Here is a 12,908-nt window from a genome sequence, read left to right as displayed (position 1 = left end):
TCTCTCTCTCTCTCTCTCTCTCTCTCCCTCTTTCTCTCTCCCTCCCCCCTTCTATTCCCTTAGCCCTCACTCCCCTTCTGTCAAGGAATTTACTCTGAATTTCAAACAATAACAAAACCAATTAACTTACACTAACCACCAGTGTTGTACTGATAAATATTTAACAACTGGTCTCAAAAAAAAAAGGATGTACAGACAAAAGCTGTTTACGGCTTTTGTAAACTTTTAAGTTTCACCAGCATTGTTAACATTTTCTCTACAGTATTACTTTCTAAAGTTTAGGAAATCAACAAAACAGTGCCAATTTCTGAGGTGTAAATGTTCACACTGAAAATTTAACAGCTGGCTCTCCAGAACTGGTACAAGCTGGCTCCAACTAACTTTTAAGTTAACTTTTTCTGGGTGGGGGAGGTGGGGCAAGGTAATTGGGATTAAGTGACTTGCCCAAGGACACACAGCTAGTAAGTGTCAAGTATCTGAGGTCAAATTTGAACTCAGATCATCCTGACTTCAGGGCTGGTGCTTTATTCACTGTGCCACCTAGCTGCTGCCAAGTTAACTTTTAAAAACCTGTAACAACTTATCTCCCTTTCCAGCTTTTCTGTTCATTAACCTCTTAAATATGATGTAGTGGAACAAAAACTGGATTTGTGATTCTAAAGCTAGACTGGCTTTCTCTGTTTTGCTACTTACTATGTGACTTTGGGAAAATCACTACCCTTCTCTGGTCCTTGGTTTCCCCATCTGTAAAATGAGGGGATACAGCTAGATTTCTAAGATTCTATAATCCTTTCCTCTTTGTGTATCACCCATTTAAACAATTGCTTTCTTTTGTGTATGCTTTCTACCCCACATTTTTTCATACATTTTTCCATTTCTTTATATTCCTTACCTTTTTCCAGTATGAGAAACCTCCACTCTCACCAGAACTGTTTGCTGTCACCAAACATAACATGTACTTTATTACATCCTTTACTAAGGATGTCCCTTCTCTGTTTCTTCCTCTACCTCCCCCCAAAAACCTAAGCCCTCAACTAGAATGCCCCCCCCAGCCCACTGTACCCTGAGGTTTTCCTATTCTTTATTGGAACTCAAACTCTACTTCCCTACAAGTCAGTCAGTGGGCTAACTAAATGTCTAATAAATTAAACACTAAGTGCTACTATATGCGGAGCACTATGCTAAGTACTAGGAATTCAAAGAAAGGAAAAAGGGGCAGCTAGGTAGCACAGTGAATAGAGTGCTGGCCCTGGAGTCAGAAAGACCTAAGTTCAAATCCAGCCTCAGACACTTAACATACAAGAAAAACTAGCCATGTCACCTTGGGCAAGTCACTTAGCCCCAATTACCCCTCCAAAAAAAAAAAGAACTTGAGGCAGCCATCATGTCCCTCTTAAATCATTTCTCCTTCTTCTGATCTGAGAATCATAGGAGAATTGATTTAGAGTTTGAAGGGACCTTCAGGGTCATCAAGTCCAACCCCCTTCATTTTATGGATGAGGAAACGGAGGCACAAGAAGTTAAATGACTTATCCAAGGTATCCCAAGCTAGCAAGCACCTGAGGTGGGATTTGAACCCAGGATTTCCTGACTCTTAAGTCCACTTGCTTTTTGAATTCAGCTCCATGCTAAATTCAATACTGACGGCACTCCTCTGGATTCTCTCTATATTATCATGGTCCTGGCTAAAATATGGTGCCCATATACTCTAGTCTGTTTTGTGATTTAGCTTACCACCTATATAGTAAGGTTCTTGAGAGGAGGATCTGTTTCCTGTACTTCATAGCCCCTATAAGACTTAGTAAAGATCCATAAACAGTTTCTGTTCATTGATGGAAAGCTAGGAGCCATGATGACCACGTCTTCTGGATGTCTGAACCATACCTTGCTTCCCCTTATCTTCTAAGGTCATGTGGTGGGATATCCGTAAGATTAATGAGCCCACAGAGGTCCTGATCATGGATATCTCCAGAAAGGGGGTGTTGGAAAATGCCCTGGGAGCCATTGCTCTTGAGTTTGAGCCGACCATGGTGAGTTCTTACTTTCTCTTCTCTAGTCTTCATTAATAATAATAATGGGAGAGGAGGATGGAGGAAGAGGGATGGGACCGTATCAGCAGGCACTGTGCTAGGCATTAGAATGACAAAGGAAAAATAAAAATAACCTCTGCCCTCAAAGAGATTTTACATCTTACTCAGGTGGATGGAGATATAACATGTATATAAATTAGCAAATACAAAGTTTGTTGTCCTTGTTTTGATCAGACCTGTGATTTAATTGGTGTAAGACACTCCCAGGGGAGGAGCTTCCTGTAACCAATATAAATCATGAATTTTTCATGAATTATAGTCTTGGGGCACCGAGAGTTTGAGTGATTTGCTCAGGGTTACACAGCTGGATGTGCCAAAGGTGAGTCTGCCTGACTCCAAGGACACCTCTGTATTGATGTTGACATGTTGCCTCTCTAAATACAAAATATGTTCAAAGTGACACAAAATAATTTCAAAAGGAAGTGATGTGGGTCTGAGGCCATTATCAAATGGACACCATGAATTTTATGGCATTTTGGGGGGGTTTGTTGTCTTTTTGGAGAAGAGAAGGCCGGGCAGTTGGGGTTAAGTAACTTGCCCAAGGTCACACAGCTAGTAAGTGTTAACTTGAACTCAGATCCTCCTGACTCCAAGGCTGGTGCTCTATTCACTTTGCCACCTAGCCACCCTATCTTATGGCATTCTTTGCATCATCAAAGCCCCATTGATCCCAGAGGGATGCACGGTTCTCTTTTTTTGCCTCCTTTAGGGCATTTCCTATCCTGTTAATATTTCCGTTAGGGAAATACTAACCAGTTCTGGACCAAGCTGAGTAGAGAAGAATGGCTCCATAACTTCCTTGCTTTTCATTACCTGGAAGCCGCTTGTGAGGCAATTGAATGCTAACCTACGGCAATCTGTTTTATGCCAATATGACAACACTGTCTCTAGGTGTGTAATGGGAATGCAAATTTGGAAGATCTTCCCTGCCCCTAGGCTAAAGTGCACTTGAAGCCTGGGATGGGAGGCTTGTTTTTCAGTAGATACTTCTTGATTGGCCAGTGAGTCAATAAGGTTGTTACATTCTCTGAGCCAAGAGAAGGGTATATCCTTGATTTGAGGCTTTGTTTTGGGGGCTCACTTTGAGAAGTGTTCTGTGATTTGCTCTGTATTCTGGGAAGCCGTTGTCCAGGGCCCCCCCGGCTTTGAAAAACCCAGATGTGGAAACCCAGATGTTGACTGGGTATGGATGTAATGGCTGGACAGTTTGGAAAGCTGTCTACTTGATCTGTTTCTGTCTTGATAATTCTGCCTGTATACTTTGAAGTTCAGGGTGCTGACCTTTTTCCCTGAACAAGGTAAACGATATACGTCTGACTGATTAAAGTAAGCTCGTTAACCCATTTTGAGTTTCTTTCCTTTATCAAAGCAGATCCAAGAACCTGTGTGAGCAGCCACCCTAGGGACTCCAGGGCGCTTGCTGCTACAAAATGGCGTCACAAACAGGATTCGAACCTGTGCGGGGAAACCCCAATGGATTTCTCAGTCAGATGTATATCGTTTACCTTGTTCAGGGAAAAAGGTCAGCACCCCAAACTTCAAAGTATACAGGCAGAATTATCAAGACAGAAACAGATCAAGTAGATAGCTTTCCAAACTGTCCAGCCATTACATCCATACCCAGTCAACATCTGGGTTTCCACATCTGGGTTTTTCAAAGCCGGGGGGGCCCTGGACAACGGCTTCCCAGAATACAGATCAAATCACAGAACACTTCTCAAAGTGAGCCCCCAAAACAAAGCCTCAAATCAGGGTTTATATACTCTTTTCCTGGCTCAGAGAATGTAACAACCTTATTGACTCACTGGCCAATCAAGAAGTATCTACTGAAAAACAAGCCTCCCATCCCAGGCTTCAGGTGCACTTTAGCCTAGGGGCAGGGAAGATCTTCCAAATTTGCATTCCCATTACAAGGTGGCTAGCTCTTTCTAGTTCTGAGATACAAAGAAACTTAGGTAAGGAGAGGCATATTGGTGTTAGTCTGGTTCCATTTGGATCAACTACAGGATTATCAACTATTAGACCATTATATACTATCAGCACTCACTATGTAAATATGTGTCATTGAAGCATTCTGTAAAAAGAAAACTAGACATCACCTTGTTTTGTTTTTATTTACAAATAAAGTTTTATTTCTCATTTTTTTAAAAAAGAGAAAATGAGTGGTGACATTTGGGGTGGATGGGGAGGACAAAGGAGGGATCAAAGAAGGTCTCATATAGGAAGTGGTACCTGATTGTAGCAGAGGTGAAACACAGGAGACCACTTACAAAGGCATGAAGGTGGAAAATGAGATGCCATGTGGGGGGGGGGGGTAGTCAATCAAGCTAGTTTGGAAAGGTATAAAGGAGAATGATATGGAAAAGTAGGTGAGACTCTACCTCTACAGGTGGAGCTACCGCTTTACAAAATCTACAGATTTTTAAAGGGCTTTTAAATGCCAGGCTCAGGATTTTGTATTTTATCCTAGAGGCAATAGGGAGCCATTGAACATTTTTTTTGAATGGAGGATAGTATAGTTACAGCTACCTTTCACCTAGTGAAAGCACCTTGAATAATAATGCCTAGGAACAATAATGCCCAGTATGCTGGGACAGAGGCAACCTAGGACTTAACCATGACTGAACCACTAATGTCATGCCCCTGACCTCATCAATTCACTTTTTTTTTTTTTTTGCTTTTTTGGAGGGCAATTGTGGTTAAGTGACTTGCCCAAGTCAATTCACTTTTGAGGTCAAAATTAGATGACTAGAAAAGTCTTTAGAAAATGAAAATTACATATGTACACATGTATATATAAAACACACACATATATATACATGTATATTTTACATATATGCATAAATGTTTGTATTGTATACATGTGTGCTTTGTGTATGTGTGCATATATGTTTTAATTAGGATATAACCATAACTCATGATGAAAAAATTCTATCTACCCCCAGAGAGAGTCAGATGTGTCAGAGATATGTGACACATGGCAACATGACAACTGATGAACTCTGAATATATGTTGAAATATAATTTTCTTTATTTTTCTCGCTTTTTTTGGAAATATGGCTAATAGGGAAATGTTTTGCATGATTTCACATGTATCATTGATATTATATTGCTTACCTTCTCAGTGGATGGGGGTGGGAGAAAATTTGCAACTCAAAGTTTAAAAAGGAAAGAATATTAAAAATATATATTTTTTAAAAGGCTATAGCCATAAGAATGTGAACTCAGGTCCTCCTGACTCCAGGGCCTATTATTGTTATCAATTATGTTATTGACTTACTGAGAATAGCTAACATATCACTTACTACGTACTAAGAGTTTACAACTATTATCTGATTCGGTCCTCACAACAATCCTGGGAAGTAGGTGCTATTATTATACCCATTGTACAGATGACAGAACACAGGCAATGACTCCAGGATGGATCATGTTCATATCATACCTAACCACCCCGGTCCCTCTCATTTTTACAAGTGAAATGAAAAAATGAAAAAACCTAGTATCACAGAAGAGAGGCTCAGAGTAGTTTGCCCAAGGTCCCACAGTTAGGTGCCAAGATTAGGAGAAAGAAAGGAATACACCCCATAGGCCTAATAATACCCCTCAGTCTCTAAGGTCATAAAGGTAAGAAACGAATAAGAGTTTCATCTCCTGGGGGCAAAATTGGTTGACTTCCATGGGAGTGAAGGGAGATTTCTCTAAGACTTGACTACTGTTTTCCATTGAGGTAAATTGGAGGCAGAGGTCATGGAAAAACTAGTAGCGGAAATAGAAAGGGGAAAGTCACTGTATTTGAGGTAACTTTTTTCTGGGGAGATGTTTTCCCCAAACTCAGAGTCCACCTGCTTCCATTCTCACAATCTTTTCCACTTTTCAAATAAAGGAAGTCAGAGAATTAGGGAGAAAGACAGGAATTGGGCAATTCCTAGAAAAGAATGAGGCAGGGACCCCCATTCCCAAGCGGAGGGGAAGATTCAGGAAAGAAAAGTGAGGAATTCCAGATGTGTGAGCTGTGGCCCTTTGATACACAAATCAGAAGGCATTCTTGCTGATAAACAGTTCTGACAATTCAAGGCTTGAGCACAAGCAATAAGATGAGAATGTCTCTAAAAACCTTAAAACAGGATGTGTCCAAGCACCCCATAACCAACAGTTAAGGAAGTCTCTGAAGATAAGGATTTCTCTTGAAGGTCCAGAAACCATCAAATGGATCAGAGTTTGCTTAAAGTTGATATGAGCTTACTTGACTTCAGAGTTGCTGATTTTCTGTGTGTGTGTCTCTCTGTTACCGCAAAGGATTGTTGTTATGTCAAACCACTCTGTATCTTCGTTAATACAGTCAATCCTCATACAGCTTTTCTCAGTTACCTGGATAATTAGGAAACTGAAGCAAATCAAGGTAGTTAGTATATTCATTTACAAATTCACTTGGACAGTGTAATTCCTAGGCCAACCAGCTATGGTGGCCTTGTATCCTTGTAGAAGGTTGTGATAGTAATGGAATGTGGAGATTCCCCTGTATTGGGCTTGGTTTTCAAATTGATTGTGTTAAAACCCAGAGCTTGTTAATACCACCTGTGGGTTGGACTTGTTGATGTGAAAAGAAAGTCCTGAACTGGGAGGAGCTGGTGACATAGATTTGGAGAGACAAGAGAGAGGTGGAAGACCTTTTTTTTGGAAGCAGCACCTCGTGGGCAGAGAGAGAGACTAAGAGAATTGCTGGTTGCCGTTTTGAATTGCCCTGGACTTTTGAGACCTGCCCCCTGAGCTGCCAAGGACTGAGGAGACATGGCTGTTTTGCTGGTACTTTGTCTGTCTGTTTTGATGTTCTTTTGCCAGATTTGTCCACTGGTGAAAGACTGTCCTGTTGAAGAAGTCCTGGAACCTGGCTTTTGGTTAAGAAGCCCTGAGACTGTCCTGCAGACAGAGAGTGAATACTGTCCACTGGTGAAGGACAGTGCTGTTGTTGCAGGGGTCTGGAGACTGTCCTGCAGACAGAGTGAATACTGTCCACTGGTGAAGGACAGTGCTGTTGTTGCAGGGGTCTGGGAACCTTTCTGTTGGTTCAGAAGCCCTGAAGAAGGATTTTCTTGTTGTATGTTTACAGAAATCCTGGGAGAGGGTTTTGCTAATGTTTTCAGGGGTTCAGGACTGTTCTACAGACAGAGGATGAATTCATGAAGGGACTGGCAATGTATCTTATGACCTTGCTAAGCCTTGTCTCCCCAGGAACTAAGATTGCTGAAAACTTGCCTCCTGTCAAGATGAAGAAAAGACCTCCATTTGGGTATTAAGTGCTGTGTTTAAACTTGATGTAACTCTGGGGTAGATTCAATTGTGATCCAGGGGTGGGGAACTTTTGACCTTATGTTTGGAAACTAATCTCCATTTGAGAAGAGGGGCTTTGTGGTGGACTAAATGAAGGTATAGCCTAGGGGTGGAGAAGTATTTAGAACAGAGACTTTGTAATTGATTGAATGATTGGAAGGTCCTGGGGTGGGGTAGTCCTTGGAGATTATTTAATCACATTTAGTAAATGCTGTATTTGGAATGATGTCATGTTTTGATCTTCTCTGTTCTTGGTTGGTCACTGAATAAAATGGAGAGCACCTATGCTGGTATTTTGAACCTTGGGAAGTTGCCTTTCCTTGGCAATTACATTACAAAGGTTGATTTATGGATTATTTTAAAACTGTGCCACTGGGACATTGCCAAAAATCACCTCAAATACCAGAGTTCAAATATAACCTCAGGGGGGTGGAGTCAAGATGGCGGAGTAGAAATAGGACTTCCTCAGGGCTCTGGATTCCACTTTCCTCAATTCATGTAAAAGGAGACTCTGAACAAACTTTGGAGCTACAGAACCCACAAAATGACACAGAGAAGCTAACCTCCCACTGAGGACAGTCTGGCAGGAAGTGGCCAGCACAGCGCTCTGGGAGCCAAGTCTAGCTCCACAAGAGCCCGAGGTTCTAACCTCAGGGGGCCTGACCAGCTGCCAGCTGGAGGGACCTCAGATCACCAGCATCTGTGGCAGTTTTCAGAATTATCAACCCATAGATGCCATGGACAAAGTGAGAGGTTAGTGTGGTGTGGACTTTGGGACCTGGGAATTCAGAGTGCGATCCAACCTTTGCCCTCAGGGCAAGAAGTGGCTGAGGAATCTTGGCTGCCCCTGCCTCTTGGCTGCTTCAGAGCTCCTGGTCTACAGATTGTAGGGGGACCAAGCGACCAGTCTGAGGAGTAATCACTCTTGCTTTAATCTGCTTGGATCTGGATTGCTGTCTAGGGTGGAGGTTCTAGGGTGCATGAGCAGTCTGCCAGAGCATGTAGAGGCTTCAGAGAGGGCACCCAACTAATACCTCCAGCAGTTGCAAAAACCCACCATTTGGGATAAAGCTCCCGTTTCTGGTAGCAGAGTTCTACCGTGGCAAAAGACTCAAAAGTCAAGTAACTGAGTGGCAACATGAGCAAGCAAAGGAAGCAAAGTAAACAGAGTGATCTAACTTTACACTCCTATTTGGGGACAAAAAGGATCAAAGTGTAGAACAGGAGGAAGACAACAAAGTCAGAACTCCTGCACCAAAAGTTTCCAAGAAAAATATGAGCTGGTTACAGGCCATAGAGGAGCTTAAAAAGGATTTTGAAAATCAAATTTAAAAATGGAGGAAAAATTGGGAAGAGAAATGAGAATGATGCAAGAAAATTATGAAATGGGAGTCAACAACCTGACTGAAGAAAATAACACCTTAAAAAATAGACTAACTCAGATGGCAAAAGAGGCTCAAAAAGTCAATGAGGAGAAGAATGCCTTAAAAAGCTGAATTTGTTTAATGGAAAAAGAATCTCAAGCTCATTGAAGAGAATCATTCCTTCAGAATTAGATTGGAGCAAATGGAAGCTATGAGAAATCAAGATACTATTAAACAGATCCAAACAAATGAAAGAATAGAAGCCAATGTGAAATATCTCATTGGAAAACCACTGACCTGGTAAGTAGATCCAGGAGAGATAATTTTAAAATTATTGGACTACCTGAAAGCCATGATCAAAAAAAGAATGTAGAAATCATCCTTCAAGAAATTCTCAAGGAAAATTGCCCTGATGTTTTAGAACCAGAGGGCAAAATAGAGGTTGAAAAAGTCCACCAATCACCTCTTGAAAAAGATCCCAAAAAGAAAACTCCTAGGAATATTATAGCCAGGTTCCAAAATTCCCAGGTCAAGGAGAAAATATTACAAGCAGCCAGGAAGAAACAATCTCAATATTGTGGAAACACAATCAGGATAACTCAGGACCTGGCCACTTCTACATTGAGGGATCGAAGGGCTTGGAATATGACATTCCGGAGGTCAAAGGAGCTGGAATTAAAACCGAGTATCACCTACCCAGCAAAACTGAGTATCCTGTTCCAGAGGAAAATATGGTCATTAAGTGGAATAGAGGACTTCCAAGCATTCTTGATGAAAAAACCAGAGTTGAATAGAAAAATTTGACATTCAGATACAAGAAGCAAGAGAAGCTTGAGAAGGTAAATAGGGAAAAAAAATCATAAGGAACTTATCAAAGTTGAACTATCCCTACATGGAAAAATGATAATTGTAACTGATGAAACTTTTCTCAGTATAAGAATAGTTGAAGGGAATAGAAATGTATGTATGTATGTGTATATATATATATATGTGTGTGTGTGTGTATGCATACATATATGTCTACAGAGGAGGGTATATGGGCATATGAATACATATGTGAGTTGTGTATATATGTCTACAGGTATACATAGACAGAGCACAGGACCAATTGAGTAGGAAGGGATGATACTTAAAAGGTGAAATTAAGAGGTGAGAGAGGAATATAATGAGAGGAGATGGGGAGAGACAGAATGGGTATCTCACCCTACAGGAGAGTAGAGGGGAAGGGGAAGAGAGGATGATGGAAGTGAGGGCAGGCTGGGGGGGAGGGAAGTTGGAAGCACCCACTTTTGGAAAGGTATGGGATCAAAGTAGAGAACAAAACAAGTGGGGAATGGGACAGGATGGAGGGAAATATAGTCAGTCTTTCACACTATATCCACTATGGAAATGTTTTGTATAGCTACACATATACAACCTATATTGAATTGCTTATCTTCCCAGTGAAGGTGGGTGACGAGGGAGGAAGGGAAAGAATCTGGAATCCAAAGTTTTAAAATCAAATGTTAAATATATATATATATATATATATATATGTAATGGACACCCAAGAATTAACAGGACAGCTAGGCCAATTACAATTTGATAGGAGTGTTTATTAACTGGCCGGGACTGCCTCTCAGACCAAAAGACAGCCGCAAGCTTTCTGTTAGACATAATTTTATAGACAATGTGATCGCTGGCAACAAAATATGTTTCTAAGGGATACAATGTCTTTAGCATTGTGTCTCTTGAGGCAAAACATTCTCAGCATTATTCTTATTAAGGCAAAGTATTCCCAGTATTATTTCTATTCAAGCAAAACATTCTCAGTATTATTCTTATTGAAACAAAGCCTTAGTATTATTTCTACTGAAGCAAAACAGACCTGAATCTGTGGGAATCTGTGGCATGTTTTAGCAACACAGGTGAAACATTTCTTTACTATTGGAGCCTATTAGGTGGTTTCCAAGGAACCCAGTAGGGGTCCCCTCTAGCAGGTTTAAGGGGGCTCTAGTGTATAATTTCTGGTGGGCACTTCATATACATATTATTATTATTATTTTACATATAACTGGGAAATGAGATATACAGGCACTGGGGCATAGAGATCCACCATACCCTACTGGAAAGTCAAAGGGGGAATGGGGAAAGATATGGGAGAGAACAGATTTGGGGAGGGGATATTCAGTGGGACTACTATTTTGGGGTGGTGGGTAGGGAAAATCGGGGAGAAAATTTGTAACTCAAAATCTTGTGGAAATAAATGATGTAAACTAAAAAATAAAAAGAGAGAAAAAAAAAACAAATATAACCTCAGACACTTTTTAGCTCTATGAACCAGGACAATTCACTTAAACCTGTTTTCCTTAATTTCCTTAACTGTAAAATAGAAATAATAACAACACCTAAGTCACATGGTTGTTGTGAGGATTAAATGAAAAATATTTGTAAAGCACTTAGCATAATGCCTGGCATGTTTTTTTTTTTTTTTAAAAAGCACTTTAGTTGATTTCCTTGAAACAGAAAATGTTTGGATGGGGGTAGTTGGTGGGGGGGAAGGTGGAGAAGATTCAGTTCCCCATCCTAACTCCAGCTCAGCTGATATAGTCACAGTTGAAGAACTTTAAATGTGTTTAAAAAAAAAAAACAAGATGTAAGCATATTATTGTCCCTCTACAAAACATGACACATTACTCTTATGGAATTAGGATAGCTTGGGATTATCCAAGTATTAATTGGCTGTGCCTCTGCAGGGCTTTAAATAGCTAAGCCTGAGAAAATTCACATATTGAAGAGGTTTCCAGGAGCTGTCATTGAAGGAAACCCATTCATAGAAGGACAGGAAGTAATTTCTGACTTATCCTCTCCCACTGGCCTTGGCAGAGGAAGACACTCTGTCTAGCATTTGGAGAAATTCAAGAGAGTTTGAGGCATAGTTGAGGAATCAAAGAGACAGAGGGACAGAGAGATGGAGAAATAGAAAGACTGGAAGACAGAGACAGAGAGAGTCAGAGTCACTTGAGGGAGAAAGTCCCAGGAATAAATAGTAGAACTTCAGAAGAGAGAAGGAAAGATGGGGAGCCCACTGAGCAAACTATCTAACATAATTACTATGCCCAAGGGCAAGATTAGAGAGGAATCCAAGAGAGGAAGAGGACTTTGAGGCCTGGCAGTACTAGAGGCATGGAACCAAGGCTGATGAATAAGATCAGACTGTGGAATGTGCCTTTAAAGCCCTCTGCACTTCAGCCTCTGGCATTGGATGCCCTAGCCAGACCATTGGTGCAGCTGGGTAACTCCAATACCAGCTACAAGGTACAAAGGTCAGTCTGCTCTATCCTTCCCATCCTGAACTCTTTACCTTAATGGTGGATAAATCATTTCATATCCTCATTTGGAAAATGTGAATAATCAATAATAGTATAGGCTTATTCTAAGGAGCAAGTGAGTTAGTGTATGTAACCATTTGCAGATCTTCAAGAGCTATGTAAATGTCAGCTGCTGATACTATCACTATTATTACTATTACTTTTATTACCAACAAAGGCAGGCCCATTCAGCCCCCAAATGAGGCTCAGTACTGACTCAGCATTAACTTGGTTGGGGGGAGTTGCAGAAGCAATAAAAGACATGAACCTTAAGTAATCTCAAAGAGCTTATACTATGTTTGGGAAGCCAGGATCCATCTACATGAAATAATTCAATAATCACACAAAACAGCATGTGATTGTCTCAAAAAGAATGATACAGTCTAGTTTTAGAGGGGATGAGGAAGGCGGTTAGGTGATGCCATAGTGCACAGAGCACTGGGCCTGGAGTCAGGAAGAGTTGAGTTCAAATCCTGCCTCAGACATTAACTAGCTGTGTGACTCTGGGCAAGTTACTTCAAACTGTTTGCCTCCGTTTCCTCATTTGTAAAATGGGGCTAATAACATCTATACAACACAAAATAACATCATGACAAAACAATTATTTGTGAGGATCACATGAGATATATGTCTGACACTTTGCAAACTTTAAAGTGGTATGTCAACACCAGCTATTATTATAAGGGGACTGGACTCAACAGCACCTACCATCCCTTCCAGTTCTTAATCTATGATTCTAAAGGGCTGGGAATGACTTTGTGGAGCACTTGAGCTAG

General features: G+C 40.8%; 1 protein-coding gene across 1 annotated transcript in view; it reads left to right on the top strand.

Moving 5' to 3' along the window:
• The window catches only part of DNAI2 (dynein axonemal intermediate chain 2), a 74,706-nt gene that overhangs the window by 37,952 nt on the left and 23,846 nt on the right, over nt 1–12,908 (top strand). The window contains exon 8 of the mRNA XM_069075994.1: nt 1,908–2,030. Within this exon, the coding sequence (XP_068932095.1) occupies nt 1,908–2,030 (123 nt within the window). The remainder of the gene's footprint in view (nt 1–1,907; nt 2,031–12,908) is intronic.

Source organism: Petaurus breviceps, unplaced genomic scaffold (genome assembly GCF_028583685.1).
Source record: "Petaurus breviceps papuanus isolate PSGF00001 unplaced genomic scaffold, PetGlider_PUasm1.0 90925, whole genome shotgun sequence".
NCBI lineage: Eukaryota > Metazoa > Chordata > Mammalia > Diprotodontia > Petauridae > Petaurus > Petaurus breviceps.
The sequence above is the reverse complement of the archived record's forward strand: the minus strand, read 5'-3'. Positions and strand labels throughout refer to the sequence as shown.